Genomic DNA, 18189 nt, shown 5'->3' with positions numbered 1-18189 from the left:
CTTCAGACACCCTTTGGCTGCTGCTGCTGTGGGGCTATAGGTCAGGGTACAGGAAGCCCCGAGGCTTTGCCTGCGACTGCATTGCTTGCCTGTATATGGGTCCTGTATGTTGTACATGCTACCCTATAAGAGCTTATTTGGTTCCACTTAGCGTCTTAAGTGCAGCTAATATAATTAACATTTTTGTCCTGTGAGTGGTTATATGTATGGCGCTGATTCATTCTCAGTCACTGGCCAGTGGGTGGGTGCATTACAATGGCCCAGGGCTGGCAAGAAACAGTCACGCAGAAGCCCACAAGCGTCCCCCCCCCATACACACACACACACACACACACACACACACACACAGAGCGACTGGTCCGGTCCAATCACCGGAACAATGCAAAGCCCGCTTCTCGACGCTCCCCCTGTGCTTCCTGGCACTCAGGGAACACTCTGAGTCTCTCTCTCCTGGGTCCCTATAGGAAACGTTCATCCCAAACCAGAACCAGGTGTGCGTCTTGCCAGCAGCACCGGGTGATTCAGGGTGGGGGTGGGGGCTGGAGACAGGGGTGTTGAATTCGGCCAGGCAGACAGATTACGCCCCCGTTTGGACCTTCGGGCCTAATCAGGGCGACAGGGGCTGAAGTGTACAGGGAGGGGGCTGTGTGAGCGATGGGGGCTGACACCCTGGTGATTAGCAAGCATTAAGGGCAAAGGGGGAGGGATTTGGGAGGAGGGTAAGGGGGCCTCATTAATCTCTGTCTGTCACAGGTACCCCCCCCCCCCCATTTCAGCTCAGCTCAGCCTGTCAGCTTGTCAGATTGCGGGGGCCCGGTGTGTCTCGCTGCCTGTCTCTCACTCAGGCCCCCTCCGCCCGCCGGGTGATGGTCCTCTCGCCTTTTGTGTTCTGCCGCTGTTTTCATTGTATCCCTGCTTGTTTTTTTCCCTGTTAACTCCTTACGGTTGGCACGCCGCGTTTGACGGGTTCTGTTTCCAGCACATTCCAGCACAGGCCGCGCCGCCTGAGTGACAGCGGGCCCTAAATCAGGATCCCTGCCCGTCCCCAGCCATGGCTGTCACAGCTTCCAGCGCTGATGAGCGCGCCCTTAATTCGTCTGAGTCAGAGCACAGAGCGCGGGCGTCCTGACTGACTGACTCTGGCCAGGTGCTGGTTGAAGTCCAACTTGAGCAGAGTCACTCTTGTTAGCCCTGTCTCTCAGACGCGCACACACACACATAAGCTCTAGATTAAACACACGAGCGGCTCCCGCAGCCCCTGCCCTGGGCTCACGCGTCCGTCACAGCGTCCCTTTACGGCTGCAGACACGCCCGGGAGATCGCAGAAGCCACAGCCAACAAACTCTTCTGTTATTTTTACCTTTAATTGCTTGCGAGTTCCCATTTAAAAGCATTTTTAGATCTGGCCCTTTATACCCCGTTACACAACTGGGCCTTTCTGCTGAAGCGGTTCAGGTTAAATGCCTTATTGACAGCAGTGACTTTCTCCTCCGGCCACCTTGCCTCATTATTCACCTGCTATGGTTAAAGTGTGGCACAGAGTCCAGGGTGAAGTCAGTTTTAGGTGCGACTTGCAGCCATTTGTCAGCCATCGGCTGGAGCTGCGGGGTTGGTGTGGTCACACGGGGGGGAGGCTTCGGGACCACGATTAACTTTTATTGGCCCCGAGTGGGACTGAGTGTTTGTGTGTTTTGTTGGCAGTGGGGGGCCTGGTAGGCACTCTGTGGTGTGATTACAGCAGACAGTCACCCAGGCTGGAAGGAGCCTGTTTGTTTCCTCAGTGATGAGGTTTTTGGATGGATGGTTGTGTGGTTTGTTATAGGCAGTGGCTGTGGGGGGGGGGAGCATATATTACATTGTGGGGACGCTAGGAGAATCTTTTCTAAATTTTCAAAGAATTTGTGACTGCAGTGAAAAAACTCATAATGTATTTTTTTTCATTACTTATCATTAGTGTAAGGGCTGGGTACAGGCTAAGGTTGTCATTCTTGGAATTAAGATTTTGCCCATAGAAATCAAAGGATGGTCCCCACAAAGATATGAGTACAGGTGTGTGTCAGCTTGTGTGTCATTTGCGACAGCATCGCCAGAGAGCTGCTCTTTTCTCTCCTGTATTAGCTCTGAGAGTAACGCCATAGGATGCTCCCGTGATTGGGTCATATGACTGAGGTCACATGACTGGCTCTCATCACAGAGATGGCTTATCTTTTCAGGTTTGCGCTGTGATTTTGTTCAGAAGAGCCGTCTTGTAGAGACACAGAAGGTCATGTGGGCAGGGCGGGGCGATTAGCTGTGGGACTGCGCTGCAGTCACACGTGAGCGCAGTTCCATTTGTGTTGGCGGCTCGCTCACTGTTGCCAGGCGATGGCGGGGGAAGCATGGCATCGGCAGAGAGCGTGGGCGGCTGGTGTGTCACGCGGGGCAACCCCGTTGACCGGGGAGGCTGATCCTGTGAGCCAACGGACGCGGGAAGGATGAAAATAGCCGAGTGTCTGGCCCACATTCCGGTGCTTACTCAGGCCATCCCTGGACCCAACCGGGCCAGCGTGTGACACAAGGTGACACCGTGCTTCCCGCTGCCGCGTGTCTCCGACCCCAAATGCTCCATTTCCATTTCTCCTGAAGGGGGTGCTATTGCATGGTTCGAATGGGGTCATCCTCCCTGCATTTGCATTTAGCTACTCGGCTGTCGCTATAATTCAGCCGTGTCACAACTTCTGCCGTAAATGGGGATAATGTCTAGATTGTACTCAGACTCTTCGGTGAAGCGGTTAAGTACCTTGACGCTAACCAGTGTTCTGGTTAGCAGTGCAGTCCTCCACCTGGCTGCTCCGGAGTGTCCTGAGAGAGCAGGGCCGGCTGCTCCCGGGTGTCCTGAGAGAGCAGGGCCGACTGCTCCCGGGTGTCCTGAGAGAGCAGGGCCGGCTGCTCCGGAGTGTCCTGAGAGAGCAGGGCCGGCTGCTCCGGAGTGTCCTGCGAGAGCAGGGCCGGCAGCTCCGGAGTGTCCTGAGAGAGCAGGGCCGGCTGCTCCGGAGTGTCCTGAGAGAGCAGGGCCGGCTGCTCCCGGGTGTCCTGAGAGAGCAGGGCCGGCTGCTCCCGGGTGTCCTGAGAGAGTAGAGAGAGGCTGGCTGCTCCCGGGTGTCCTGAGAGAGCAGGGCCGGCTGCTCCCGGGTGTCCTGAGAGAGCAGGGCCGGCTGCTCCCGGGTGTCCTGAGAGAGTAGAGAGAGGCTGGCTGCTCCCGGGTGTCCTGAGAGAGCAGGGCCGGCTGCTCCCGGGTGTCCTGAGAGAGCAGGGCCGGCTGCTCCCGGGTGTCCTGAGAGAGCAGGGCCGGCTGCTCCCGGGTGTCCTGAGAGAGCAGGGCCGGCTGCTCCCGGGTGTCCTGAGAGAGCAGGGCCGGCTGCTCCGGAGTGTCCTGAGAGAGCAGGGCCGGCTGCTCCCGGGTGTCCTGAGAGAGCAGGGCCGGCTGCTCCCGGGTGTCCTGAGAGAGTAGAGAGAGGCTGGCTGCTCCCGGGTGTCCTGAGAGAGCAGGGCCGGCTGCTCCCGGGTGTCCTGAGAGAGTAGAGAGAGGCTGGCTGCTCCCGGGTGTCCTGAGAGAGCAGGGCCGGCTGCTCCCGGGTGTCCTGAGAGAGCAGGGCCGGCTGCTCCCGGGTGTCCTGAGAGAGCAGGGCCGGCTGCTCCCGGGTGTCCTGAGAGAGCAGGGCCGGCTGCTCCCGGGTGTCCTGAGAGAGCAGGGCCGGCTGCTCCCGGGTGTCCTGAGAGAGCAGGGCCGGCTGCTCCCGGGTGTCCTGAGAGAGCAGGGCCGGCTGCTCCCGGGTGTCCTGAGAGAGCAGGGCCGGCTGCTCCCGGGTGTCCTGAGAGAGCAGGGCCGGCTGCTCCCGGGTGTCCTGAGAGAGCAGAGAGAGGCTGGCTGCTCGTCTTTCTGCTGTACTTTGGTGGCGGCCTCAGTATCCCTGTGGTCTCCCATCTGCCCCGTCCACCAGCACTAATGACACAGAGTCCTGTTTTTTTACATGGCTCTGGGCTCCAGGCTCCGCGGTCGCCAGCAGAACACCGACCGCCTGTTTAGGCTGGGCTCTCGGAACCCAGCCTGTCCAATTAAACACAGGGCAAATAAAAAAAGAAATTAAGGTGTCAGGGGCAATATCAGCATAATAAAGGCCGCTTACCAGGGCTGGAGCGGCGCCGGGCTGCGGAGGCGAGCTCCAGGCCGTAAAACGCTGAGGCGGGCACGGTCTCCGCCGCGGCTGCCTGTGGGCGCTTTTACGTGGCATCCTGGCCGAGCTCTCTGGCCCCCTCTCTGCGGCGATGGCACCGCTGGGCTGGACATCCAGCCTCCCGCTACCCAACCTCCAGGGTTTATTTAGAGCAAGGAAGGGTTTTTACACCGTTGTAAAAGGAAAAGCAGCAGGGAGATGGCAGTGAGGAGCGGTCCGGGCTGGCCTGCGTGCCCCAACTGAGCTCAGACTATTCTCAGCCAGTCCAGCGGAGCGTTTTGGCGTTTAACTGCCGTCCCTCTCTGTTCTGGTGTGTGATCACTCAGCTGAAAGCACATTCATCCCCCACCCAGAATGTCGCTTTTCGTAAGTGATGATAATTCTGTCACTGGTTTAGTGTCTCAGGTGACAGATGTGAGTATAGTGAGCCTGTTTTCTCATTGATGAGGTTTTAGGATAGATGGCTGTGTGGTTTATTATATGCAGTGACCGTATGTGTATGTTCTGCTCCTTTCTCTCCCTTATCAGCTTTTGTGAGCGACGCCAGAGGAGGCCCCAGTGATTGGGTCACATGACTGTGGTCACATGACTCGCTCTCATCACAGAGATGGCTTTATCTTTTCAGATTTGTGCTGGTTTAGTGTCTCAGGTGGCAGACCTGAATGCAGAGAAGCAGGAATTACATGGCGTTACCTTGTCCTGCAGGACGACTTGCTGAATTTCATGAATTGATAGTTTTACATAAAACCCCTGATGTCAGCAAAGTGACTGGCATGTGACACATTAGTGTGGGTAAACTGGGGCTCAGAGGCACGGTGGTGATGCAGTTTGCCCCCCCCTTCCTCCCACCCCTCCATCCCCCAGTCTTCCTCCTGAATGTGAAGCTTCAGCACAGCCATTAAAGAACCACCGCAGTCAGCTTTACTGGTGCCCTAAGGCACATGATTCCAGCTCTTTAACTGGCTCCCTCTCTGCCTTTTGCTCTCAGATGAGTGAGCATGTACCCATTACGGTGCGTTTTTTGAGAAGTAAATCACCAGCAAGATGTCTGGGTCACAATCGTCGCGCTGAGGGCCGTTCTTGAGTTGAGAATCGTGTTTCCAAGTCGGAACTTTTCTGCTTGCTGGTCAGCCATCGCTGGGGAGCGTCTGACATGCTCTGTGCGACCAGCTGACAAAGGTCTGCTGCCCTGTCGCAAGGTGCATGACTGTGTCTTTAAAAAAAAAGAAGAAGTCAAGGGTCCATTTGTTTCGGTGTGAAATCTGTACCGGTCACACTGCAAACGTGCCCGACACAGACAACCAATTATGGTTTTCTAAGGGCTGCTCTTGCTACTTGAAACTGCTGGTATAGAGTTGAGCTGTTAAATCAGTGGTTTACATTGCCCCCAGAAAGGGCAATCTGGGCCTATGCTGTGAGCAAGGCGAGTAAATCCAGGGTATACCGAGGCTGGCGATCAGCTGTAGGAGTAAATAAGGCTCATATCTCCGTCTTTATTGAGGCTCTGGCTCCAAATATTTAGGGGATTATGACACCATTCGGATATGGATTCGGATTATGTACTGTAGCTGTTATTGCATGTTTAGGAATATGCGTCTGTAAATGCAGGCGGTGGTTGGGGGCTGTATTTGATCTACAGATGTGCCTAAGATGGGCTCCTAGCCTCTGCGAGCACAAGCCCTGTAAAATAATGCCATGTTGTCATGGAACGAAGGCAGCCGTAAAACTGGGCCGCAGATGAGATACTGACAAGGTTGCTGCCTGTCTACTGGAAGTCTGCAGGAGACGGCTTCGGATGCCTGGTGTAAATAACCTGGCGAGATCCTGCTCTAGATGAGGATAGCAGCAGTGGTGCCCCCCCCCCCCCATTCAGCACCCCCACCCCCAACCTTCTCCACTTCCCTGACTGGCTGTGAAGAATGCAGGTTGAGTTGGCCACAAGCCAGCTTGCACACAAGAAAGGAATTGTATCGGGGAGAGTGTGCATGAGTGGGGGGGGGGGGAGGGGATGAGGACCTGCGATTGACCATTTGTGCACTGAGAAGCACCTTCAGGTTGCATGGAGGGCAGCAGGCCCTCAATGATGGATTGGCTCTATGCCTGAGGGAGGGTCAGCTGGCATAAGTGGGTGTGGCTTAGGGGGCATAGTGATTGTTTAATTTTATTATTATTATTTTTCTTGAGTATCACCAAATCTCATTATGCTGTCTCTTGTTTTCGTGTTGTGTGGCAAGCCGACAGTATTTGGGTAGTGTTGCCATGTGGCCGGGCCTTGCTCAACACGGGTCTGTGAGTAAACACATTCGCCAGGGGACCCTTATTTTGGTCTGCGGTCCGCTCTCTCGCCTATTGTGTGACGCCCATAAACAGGCCGTTTTATGCAGTCGTCTTTTCATCTGAACTCTCAGTGACGCAATCAAATCCCCAAATGAGGTCGTTATTTTTTAATTGTTTGGGTTCTTTTTATTTGCGTACTTGCAAATATCAGTTTTGACGGCTCTGCTCTGGGTGGAGAGGCGTCTCCAGGCCGCGAAAAGCCTGTGGTCGCCATACTCCATGTGAGCTTCATTCCATGCTTATGTCAGTGGCCGCACACACGCGGCGGTCCGGGGCTTTGACACCACAACCCACCACCGCTTACCTCCCCGATGGAGCCCATGCCCTGGTGGGGCATCTCTGTTAAGTCTGTTTGGACTATGCATCTGTATGTGTTTGTGCATTTTTCTTTGTTTTGTACATGTGTTTATATGTGTCTGTGTTTATGTGTTAGAGAAAGAGAGTTAGTGTGTTTATACAGAACCGCTGTGACAGTGGGTGGCCGGCAAGTGTGTGCTGAGGTATACCGGCAGTCCAGATGTGTAAGAACCACTCCTGATCACACTGTTCTCACTCTCCCCCAGTGCTCTCCCCCCTCACACACACTCGGCTATTATTCCCGATGTCTCTTGGATATCGTGTCTGTTTTCTTTAAGCTGTGATCAGCGGAGACACGTTACCTGGTTCTTCTTGATGTGTATGACTGATGAATGAGTATCAGCAGCAAAGGAGTTCGATTTCTGCCAAACACAATTGAAAAAGGTGCGGTTCAAGGACAAAGATGATTTGATTTTCTCATCATCTGGCCAGCTGGGGGTCAGGGTGGGTCCGGTAAGCATTCTGATCTCAGGCTGGGAGCGGCTTAATCGATGAGCGACGGCTTTCAGCCGTGTATCTTCACGTTCTGACCCTGTGTCTCCTGCTGGGGTGTCACTATCCTGCCCTCACCAGCTGATGTGAAGCCGGTTGTCCCTCGAGGCTGGTTTGGTGGGATTCCCCCCCACCCCTTCTCATTCCAGTGCCATAGAATCAGGCACTTAGCTCTATCTTGCTGCTTCCTGGCACTCACTGCTGCAGGTAATTAAGGATGGGCCATCTGACTGCTGAGAGCTTGAAGGGGGTCGATAAGCAGGAAGCTCCCCTGGGATGTAGCCTCCCCCACCCCCCACTGGCCATCATGCTGGCTGCTGTTCCACAGGCATATCAGCGCTGTCGTCTTGGCATAGAGTCCGCCTAGGAGTTGCTGCCAGCGTGGATCCCCTGGTGCTACAGCAAGGCGCAGGTGATATCTCTCATTAACATTCCTGTGATGTCCACCACCCCAGAAGATCACTCCAAACTGTCAGTGGGCCCCGTCCATTTTTCCAAAAGAGTCCCTTCTTCATACTCATCGGTCGAGGGCTCCTTAAATGAATTCTCAGCTGTGGATCATGGTTGGAGATGTACTTGTTTGTTTGTTTGAATAAGCTCCTGTATGTTTGATGATCTTCAGAGGCGCTATGGGGCCCTCCATCCCCCCAGATCGAGTGAGTAATTGGCCGACATGTTGACTGGCGCTTGCTGAGTATGCAGACTGGGCCCAGGTTGTGCAGGTGGCGTTCAGATTGTAGGCTAAGGAGCCACTATAGACACAGGTGATGTAACCTCATATCCAAATAATGATCTCATTTAAGAGCAATAATATAAATTTGAGATTTAAAAAATCTGGAGCGTGGTTCTCCTCTAGGGATGCAGGGCTGCTTTAATGTTTGATAGCCTCTTCCTTTTACCGTTATGAAATCGCTCTTTACACAACAAGACGCACGCTGAATTCACCTGTGAGAATTCGGGTGAGCGGTCAAATGGTCCTACAAGCCAGGTAACGGCAGGCGAAGCGTCGCTCGCGGTCTTATTTGGCGGCACCAAAACTCAGCTTGTCTGGGCCCATCGCTGCATTGTAACGCTCACCCCCGCTGCCCCCGTTCGCCGCACATCTGCTGCACGAAACACACTTTCTGAAAAGCGAGCCGTGGCTTCCTGCCAGCGGATAAAGAGAAAAAGCTGCCTTATTATTTTTTATGTTTTGGGGGGCGTCCAGTGCTCCGTTTGTTTAACACGTCTGCCCCATATATTATATTTATGTGCCAAACTGTAGTGTGTCAGATAGGATGGACAGTTAATTTTGTGCAGCTGATGAGCTGTTTTTAACCTCTTTGTGCCCACTGTGGCGTCATTTTGGTTCCAACGGGTCACACCCGGGCAGTTCTAACCAGTCAGAAATTTATGGCTGCATTTCTGGTTGGACTGGTGCTGCCCTTTCAGTAGATCCATTAGCGAAGCGAGCCGAGCAATTGGCCATCCCAAAGTCCATGGCTGTGAGAGTAAGAGGAGGTGAATTTGTAGCCTTGAGGTTTTGTTTTTCTCCTTTGAATGTGTGATTCAAGTCTCTGCCAGGAAATGACCCACAGGGTGGAGGTCATGTAGGTCATGGGGTGGGGGAGGGTGTAAAATGGGTGAAGGTGAGGAGCAAGACTCAGGCCAGCATCCAGAAGGCGTAGCTGTGGTCCTGACCCCTGCGGCCCTTTGACGTCTGCTTGGGTTCACGTGTGCGGAGATGTTACTGGCCACATCCTTCAGTTCCCTTTCTCCAGTCACACATCCCTACTTTTCCCGCCTGTCTCTGCCTTAAATCTCAAATCTGTCCCCAATCCTACACCCAACCTAAAGTGGTGATTAGTCCAAGCCAGGGATCTTCCCCAAACCGCATAGATGGACCACCATCTTGCAGACCCGGGAATTGCAAGTGTTGAAAGCAAGCCGACCACAAATCGTCATTCTTCTCTGCTGAGAGACTAGCCATCCGATCCTTGTGTGTGACTCTCCGTAGCCACTTAACAAGGTATTTCCCTCATCTCTGTTTTGTTCATAGCATCTTCCCCTGTGCCCTCCCCTCTCAGAGTGTCAGGATTCCTGGGATTCTGTGCGGTGTCCCTGGACCCGCTGGCTTAACGGAAGGGGGTGATAATATGGCTGTGAGTCTCTCCACACAAATGTGCATCGTTATGCTGCACAGGAACGGAATAGCCTCTGCTCCAGATCAGCCCTACTGAAGGTTTCCTGAAATAGATAGAAGATGGAAGAGCTCTGCAAGAAGACCTATGGTTGGGCCAATTACAGATTCCTATGGCAAGCAGGAAGCTCCCCAGACTACCGCATGACATTTTCTTTTATTGATTAGCCAGCTACCTGTAGAGGTTGAAGCTCTTTGACCTTTAACCTTATACTGGGAACCGGGCGCTTCTACATCTGTCGGCAGTGCTTTTGCCCTCCGGTCACATTCCTCCTCTGCTGTGACGGTGTTCAGCTGTTCAGTTGGTGTTGAGTTCACAGGTGTAGAGGGCCTTTCGTTTGGTCACGGGCCTGTCTGCAAGTATCCAGGCTGTTTGTTCAGGGCCTCGGTTCTGCTGACTGGGTGAGTGAGGATTTAGGGGTGAAACACACCTTGTAAACCTGGCAATTAGCTGAATAAGGTGTTTTTGAGCAGGGAAATTTTCAAACTAGGCCCCCATGACTGGAACTGTTGAACCGGGTTTAGGGTGTTAACTTTAGGGTTATTTGCCATTTTGTCTCTGTGTGGTGGGTGGTGAGAACTGCAAGCAGTGTTGTTGTTCCTGAGCTGGAATACCTGCATTGACCGCCCACCTCAAACCTGATTCCCGCCCCCAGCCATCAGCTGAGGGGCACTCAGGGCATTTGGAAGCATTTTCCTCATTTAACATGCTGAGGCGTTAAGGGAACCTTAAGACGGCCCTTCCTACAGGAACACCATGGCATCCAGCTCTTTGATGGGAAGGCCCCCCTCCCTCTCCGGCCTGCCCCCCTCAGGCCTCCGGTTCCGGTGGTGGGTGGCCACGCTCCTGCCTCATTCAATGGTGTAGCAAGTCAAACAGCCTTGTGGTTAAATAATCCCCCCCCCCCCCACCCCGCATCTAAATAACTCTGATGTGAACATGTTCTGAGGCAAAATAATGGTCACTCTGTTCAGCTTGTTTACCTGCCATTAAAAAGCCATGCATAATGATCTTGGCCGTGGCAGCTGGCTTGTACGTACACCTTGCATCCGGGTGGGGTGGTTTGCGTACGTGTATGTGTTTTGGGGGGGGGGGGGGGTGCACTCAAAGCTGCACTGTCTGTAATCGGAGTGGGTCGCACCTATAGGTCAACGTGCAAAAGTCACCCGCTCAAGGGCTGTGCTGCTGAAGGCTTCACTATCTCGCCTGCGTCACGTTCCGCTTGCGATGCCCCTCCAGCATGGGCCCCCGCCCCCGTCAGCATGGGCCCCCACCCCCGCCGCCACTCTGGATCTCGTCATGTGGCTTCTCGGCAGGTTCCAAGGCATCAGCCGTTAATCAGGTGGCGCGTCTGTTTCCACATCCGCTGCCAAGCTGGGGCGGGGCCCCGTGGCGCAGCGGTGGGCATCACGCGTGGGCACGGGGTAGCGGGTTCCTTATGCCCATCCCTTTAATAGCATCATTCATTTTGCCCCTTATGTTTTTTTTTTTAAGACTTTTATTTTATCGAGCTGAGGTCGTCCACCTGCGGCCGTCTGGCATTCCCGCACGAGCAGTTCTGGGTGGGGGACGGCGCCTCAGGGTAAACCGTGCCCGCACTGACCCCTTCCCCCCCCCCCCAACAGACAGGAGGCACTACTGGCTGCCATCAGTGAGAAGGATGCCAATATCGCCCTCCTGGAGCTGTCGTCCTCCAAGAAGAAGAAGACGCAGGAAGAGGTGGCCCTGCTGAAGCGAGAGAAGGACCGCTTGGTGCAGCAGCTAAAGCAGCAGGTGAGCCTACCTGGGTCCCTATCACGCAGCGCTGCCTGCTGATAGGCTGCCGGCTGCCTTTGGGACTCACCATTGGTTATGGACTCGGGTCCTTCCAAGGCTGCCCCCCACACAGCCCGTTTCCCTTTGCACTCATTCGTTATGTACTTGTGTGGGCCAGGGATGGAGAGACGTGCTGGGGTGGGGTGGGGGTGGGGGGCAGCTCCATGCCTCCCCCCCAGCGCCTCCTCGTCCTCCATCTCTCTCACTGTCTGGCCTGAGAGCAATGAGGCTGATGTCTCATTTCCAAAGGGAGGAGGACATACAGAGAGGCGTAGTGAGAGAGCGCGAAAGGTAACAGGGAGCAGATGTCAAGCCACAGGGCTGCTGCGGAAGGTAATTTTAGGATTATTCAGCTCCTCCTCTCAGTGCCACAGACTGTCCACAGGCACACACACACACACACACACACACACACACACACACACACACACACACACACAGGCACACGCTGTTACAGCACCGATCCGAGCATTCACGCACGACCAAAACGCAAACACGCTTCACACACACACACAGACAGAGCGGCCACTCACAGGCCAAACAAACACACGGCCCAGCTCACCTCAAACCCAGGCCGGCGCGTAAACACGCCCCCTGACGCACGCAGCCGCATGGGCACATGACAGGAAAACGCACAAACCACGTAAACATATCTACTTTCAGCCACACTCACACACTTAACGTCAGAGGTCCAAACTCATGCACATACACAAAAAACAAAAATCCAAGTAAACCGTCACTCGTCAAAAATCTCTACGTTGAGACACTGTGTGCGCCTTCGAAGTTACTGCAGCCCTTTGCTGCAAGCCTGGGGTGTCTCCCTTTCTGACGGTGTGATTGGCAGCCTGCTATCAGTTGGACCACACTCACATTCCAGAGGAAATGGGCGTCATGGCAACAAACCCTCCCGCCTCAAGTGGCCTGTACATTCTCACTACACAAGAGGCCTCTGGGAAACAAAAAGAGAGCAGGCAGTCGTGGTGTGATGCAGGCTTAAAGGCTTTTACCTGCAGCGGGGGGTGGGGGCCGAAGGTGGGGGGCGAAGGGCTTGGAACCAGGGTGTTTTGGGACAAGAGGCCCGGATTCAAAGGAGCCGCCGGTCCGTCCTCCCACAAGACATCCTGATAACGTCTCTCCGGTCTTGAATGCGACGAAGTTCCCAGACGTGTCAGAACGCCGCGTGATACCTGCCGATGTTCTCCTGAAGGTTTATTAGGAGCACGAAAGCTTGGAGGAGAAACGGCGAAAGAGAGCCTGTTTGAAAGCGGCCCCGTAGATTCCCAGCTCACTGATTACAATTGAGACAAGCTGTGCATCGAGAGCCTGAGATTCATGGCATAATTAGCTGTGGAATGTGATTCCTCCCTAATATGCAGTGCAGACACGGTGGGCTCTCCCTCCCTCCCTCTCTCTCTCTCTCTCACTCACACAGACACACACACACACACACACACACACACACACATAGATACACACACACACACACACACACACACACACACACACACACATATATTTATGAACTCTGCTGCCCATGAGTAGCTTTTGCCGTCTCACCATGTTTTTTGTGAGTCAGCCACACCCCCTGGGGGGACCAGCACTTTCCCCCAGGGAGGTGTGCTGGATCATGGTGGCTGGTGACCAACCCCCCCCCCCCCCGATTTCCCTCGATTTTTTTTCTGCCGAATAGTAATTGATCAGGTCACTCTTAAAGGGCTTGTAGAAATTTTTGAATTTCACCCGTAAGTCATGGGTGGGGGGGGGGGGTCAGGGGAGTGTTTTTACCTGCAGCTTATAATGAGAAGCAGGGCTGAGGGGGGGGGGGACATGCATCATGCCTGAACCATAAGGCTCGGGGTTGGAGTGTAGCGGGGGGCCCTCGCCATGCAGGCTGGGGCTGCATGGGGGGGGGTGGGGGGACTTCCGGTAGCTTCCGTGTGGGCCCTGATTCACGGCAGCAGCCCCTCTCACCTTCCTGGGCAGCTCCTGCGCTTCCCCATCAATGATAATATGCATGAAATTTACGTCTAAACGTTCATGTGTGAGACGGCGCTATGCCCAAGGCCCAGGAACGGACATAATGGCCAATTGAGGCGAGATGTCATTATTGTTCACGAGTGCGATACGGATGATTACTCCCTCCCCCCTCCCCACATTTAACGTCTCGTGACGCCTGCCGGTATCCTGGCCGCACAGAGTCCTCCCTGTCCCGCCTTGCCCGGATTGGTGGTCCCCCACGCCCCCGTCTGATGGATCACCCCGAGATCTCCCCTCTATTCCCAGGCCCGCCGTATGTCAGCTTGTGTCCGTGTGTGGCTGCACCTGTATCCGTCCTGCCATGACAGCAGAGGCGAGGAGGCGGAGCCGCCTGACTCGGTGACATCCCGCCCAGCCTGACGTTGATCCAGCCACAGGATATATTTAGCTCCTTCCTCAGGGAGCGCTGGCATGTCAAAGTGCCAGACTCGCTCACTCCCGCCGAGGATCTCGGCTCTCCGATCTGCTCGCCGCATCCCCCCCCCCTTGCCTTTGGCCTCCGTCAGTGTCGTCGTTCATGCATTTGCGCATTTTAGGGTGCTGCCGTGTCGTGCTGGTTTTGGGGCTGCGGCTAAAGGAGCTGGGAAATAGTGTCTGGTGGGAGGGGCAGTGTATGGCTCAGTGGGTTAGGGCTCAGTGGGTTAGGGCACTGTGTCGGTGTTCAGGTGGGTGCCGGTTTGAATTTCCAAGTGATGTCACCTTTGGGCCTATGAGCAAGTCAGTTGCTCCAGAGAATAGACAGACGGACGGACGGACGGACGGACGGACAGACGGATAGACAGACGGATAGACAGACGGATAGACGGATAGACAGACGGATAGACGGATAGACAGACGGATAGACGGATAGACAGACAGACAGACAGACGGATAGACAGACAGACGGATAGATAGACAGACATACACAAACTGACAGACAGATACAATCTGTCAGACAGACAGACAGATAGATATATTCTTTACTTCCTTTATTCATCCATCCATCCATCCATTCATCTCCTTTGGGAAATTCAGTCGGACCCTGCTTTCTCAAAAGTATATGTCACTTTCGATAAAAGTGTTTGACAAATAAATGACATGCGATGTAAAATAAGCACCCTACTTACCTGAAGCACCAGGGTGCCATGAAAGAGGGCAGCTCGCTGGGGGGGGCGGCGGCGGCAGGGGGCTGTATGTTCTGGATCGCTCAGGCCCAGCTGCTTGCTGAGGGCAGTGACCCACAGTGATTGAAGCCTAGTTGCTTTTTATCAAGTCAGCTGGGAGTTGTATTTAAAAAAAAAAAAAAAGTTTGTTTGCAGTTTGCTAACCTCAAGACGGAGCCCAGTGCCGGTTCCCACAAGCCCTGCAGTGGCGTCAGTAATTCCATCCGCTGAAACGACCTGTTTGTGTTGGGCCCCGAGTCTCGGTTTCTACCTGACCTCTGCTGCCGTTTAGCTGTAACAGGCCTGTCTGTTTCACACGCGCGAGGCCTCAGGCGGGGGGGGGGGGGGTGTGTCGCCACCGCCACCACGTCTCAAAAAGACAAGACGACGGGCACGTGGAGGGGGCCCCCGTCCCGCAGCCTCCTGGGTAACGAGAGAAGAAGGAAAATAAAACGGAAAAAAAAACAACCTGTTTGCGAAAAGACTGGCCTTCCGGCGGAGATTTAACAGGCTATACAAGAGAATACTTAGGTTGTAAAAATAAATAATAAAGAGTAAAAATAAATAAAACTCATAAGGCCCCCAGGCCCCCAGGAGGCTGCCGCTAACTGTGCTTGAAAACCTTGCAGGCCTTAAATTCAAGACGGGCCTACAGGAAGCTGAGTGCCTGGGACCAATGGGGGGGGGTTATTGAAGGAACTGCGGAGGAAAATGAGGGGGTGGGCAAAAGCAAACATGTCATTTTGGTGGTCCATAACCCAACAACGGGCTGTGTTGGAGGTTGGGAGGTGTCTCTGGGGGCGGGGCATCAGGCGTGATGGGGGTATCGAATTCCTTATTAAACCGGTAACTTAAGGCACTGACAGCCAGCCAGCATCAGGCGTGCGCTCAGCTAGCGGACAGATACGTGCATCACGTACCATGATGACTCATCACCCGGGATACCAGAAGCTACCACATGCTCTGTATCAGTGTGCACATGTTCTGGCACTGTGGTGGTTGTCGGTCTTGGTGTAGCAGCTTCTACTCTGACAAAGAAGGAGACGTCAGAGTGGTATGTGACTGACAGTCTCTCCCCAGACTTGTTCTAGAAGCCACCTAGAACGTCGAGGTTGCTCAACCCTAATTACATCTCAAGCTTCTGGAAGGTGATGCTGCTTGTCTTTCTGTCATGGGTAGGGATCACATTTCTCATTGGAAGTGTGAGACCCCTCTGTGCGTCGTCCACCAGATGAAGTCTGTTGCATGTCATAGGTTCATCAGTACAAAGAAGTACAGTGATTACTCCCCCCCCCCCCCAACCCCTTCAAAGTAGAAACGACAATTTTCTCCTTACTGCCCAGCACAAAAACGGCATGCAAGACAGCTGGGACTGGCGGGCCTCTCTCAGAAAGTTCTCCACATCCTGACACCAGACCTAAAGCAGGAAGGGCTGTCCACTCCCTTAACGTGAAAGTCACTTCCCCCTGCATGCTCGACATGCACTCCCACGCCAGCAGAAGGTCTCGCTGAAGAATGCACGCCTTACAGTACTACAAAGCCAAAGACATTCATCCGCTGCCATTGAAATCTGCCGCCATTCTGGCCAGGAGAAAGGGACAGAGACATCGTGGGCAACACATGGGAGGAGGTCAGAGGTCACGTGTGAATTGAGATTTTGCCGGAATCTGCTTGGGAAACCGTAAATTCGCAGAACATCTTTACTTGCCTTCCTGATGTATTATTTAGATGCCTAACATGTCCTCTTAGCCTTGACAACAGATAATTTCAGGTTACTTTTGTGTAGCTGTTGTATAACTGGATAATTTCTGAAGCTATGTGAAGTAGCCTTCCTCTGAAGTACTGTACATAACCTACTGTGACATTCCCTGCTGCGTTTACTGAGAAGAGGTTCCTTGATCACCTTAATTTTGTGATTTGCTGATGGCAAGTCATAATGAGCTTTTTTAAAGTACTTTTCCCCTCTTGCATCGGTATACTTTTAGCAATCGATGTTATTCCCTCAGCATATATAAAATGTGGAGGGGCCTCTGTTGTAGAGGAGTGAAATAATTGTGAGGATGATTAGATTAACCGAGCAAATGATTTCCACAGTTGGAACAGAAACCATAAAAGTGAGGTCAGCATTCCAGTGAATTATGTTCCACGCTGCTCTGAGATTGTGGAGCGAAGGGGAGATAAAGTCTGGGGGGGGGGGGGGGGGTGAACAAGAGTGGGAGGAGAGTTCTGGCGTAGCTGTCCCTTGGCCTCCTGCAAGAATCCGTCAGGGCTGGAAAGCAGAGAACCGGTAGGATGTGGAGAAAGCTCGTTATCCATTATTAACACCGCTCCCCCTGCTGTCTCATTAATTAATCAGAAATCGACTCTGTGTGTCCGCTTCCACTTTGCCTGACTTGTTGTATGAGCCTGTCCTGTGCTTCCTGAAGGGGCCTGGCACTGCGCCAGGGGCCGGATTCGGGCACTGCCCCCCCCCCCCCCGCCACCAGCCAGAGCAGGCATCATCTTTCACTGTAAATTATATTATAGATGGATGGCGACGGGGTCTGAGAGTGAGAGAGCTCTGTAACCAAATTAACATCTCACTCTCTCTCCCTCTACCCCCACCCCTACCCTTCCACCGGGTCTCGCCAACCCCGCTGTCTGTGCTTCTTATACTTCTCCGTCTTCTGGGCCGAATTATGGCAGACGCATGCCGCTCCCCCAGGACTCCTGCCTCCTCGTGAGAAAAGTCCGCCACCGCCGCTGTTCCAGCACCTTGACGCCGGGCCTCAGAGAGTGCCTGGAGTTCATAAACCTTGCCCCCAGAGAAAAGCCCCCACGGTTACAGAAGTGGGATCCGGTTTCCCCGCTCCGCTACTCCAGCTCGCCCCGTCTACCCGCTCCTTCTGGTTTCGTTTATCGACCCGACGCCTTTCCTTCCAACGAGCTCGCCTAGGCTCCCTGGTCCAGAATTTGGCCGGTCTCCGTTGCAGGACAGTGTGTGATGGCACGCTCGCGGTTTTGCCGGGTCTCTGGCCAAAACACACTTTTAAGGCGCTCGCGCTAACGAAAGTAAGTGACGTCAGTGGATGGAGTCAACGGGACTCGTCGGGGTCAGAGGGCACAGATGGGTGTTTCGTAGCAATTTGTCCACGTCTGCATGCTCTCGTTTCCACACAGCATGTCGCCACCCAAAGTAGGGGGGGGCGCCACGTAAGGGCTCCCATTCAGTGCCGGGCCGCGTTTCAGGCACGATCAAATTTAAGTAATCTTCACGTCCACCAAACAGTTAGCTAAATTAATGGGCTGTGTGTCTGTATGTTAGCAAACAGCAATTGCCAAAGGCAATTATGAATGCTTTGCCGGAATTACTAAGTTTTTAAAAATCAGCATAAAATGTGTTCAAATCTGCCCTGTCACTTTAAGGAACTTTGGAGGCATGAAAAAGAATCTTAAAAACGAGCTCAGTGTGTTGTGTTTCAGAAGTTTTGGATCAGGGAAGTGATACACAGGAACCACTTAGTATAGTATAACTCAGACCATTGAATTGCAGTGATCTGAATCGTGCTCGTTTTAATTGTTTAACAGCGAAGCCGTTACCACTAACAGCAGCTGCTCCTCGCCGGTTAATGAAGG

At 53.7% G+C, this 18189-nt stretch overlaps 1 protein-coding gene across 10 annotated transcripts in view; it reads left to right on the top strand.

Moving 5' to 3' along the window:
• erc1b (ELKS/RAB6-interacting/CAST family member 1b) overlaps window positions 1–18189 on the top strand; it is a 147486-nt gene that overhangs the window by 92800 nt on the left and 36497 nt on the right. For all 10 annotated transcript variants that reach the window (XM_023810375.2, XM_023810374.2, XM_023810372.2 and 7 more), the window contains one exon: window positions 11206–11353. In XM_023810375.2, coding sequence (XP_023666143.1) covers window positions 11206–11353 — 148 coding nt within the window. The remainder of the gene's footprint in view (window positions 1–11205; window positions 11354–18189) is intronic.

This window comes from Paramormyrops kingsleyae, chromosome 3 (assembly GCF_048594095.1).
Source record: "Paramormyrops kingsleyae isolate MSU_618 chromosome 3, PKINGS_0.4, whole genome shotgun sequence".
NCBI classification, from domain to species: Eukaryota; Metazoa; Chordata; class Actinopteri; order Osteoglossiformes; family Mormyridae; genus Paramormyrops; species Paramormyrops kingsleyae.
This window is presented reverse-complemented; position numbering and strand designations above follow the sequence as displayed.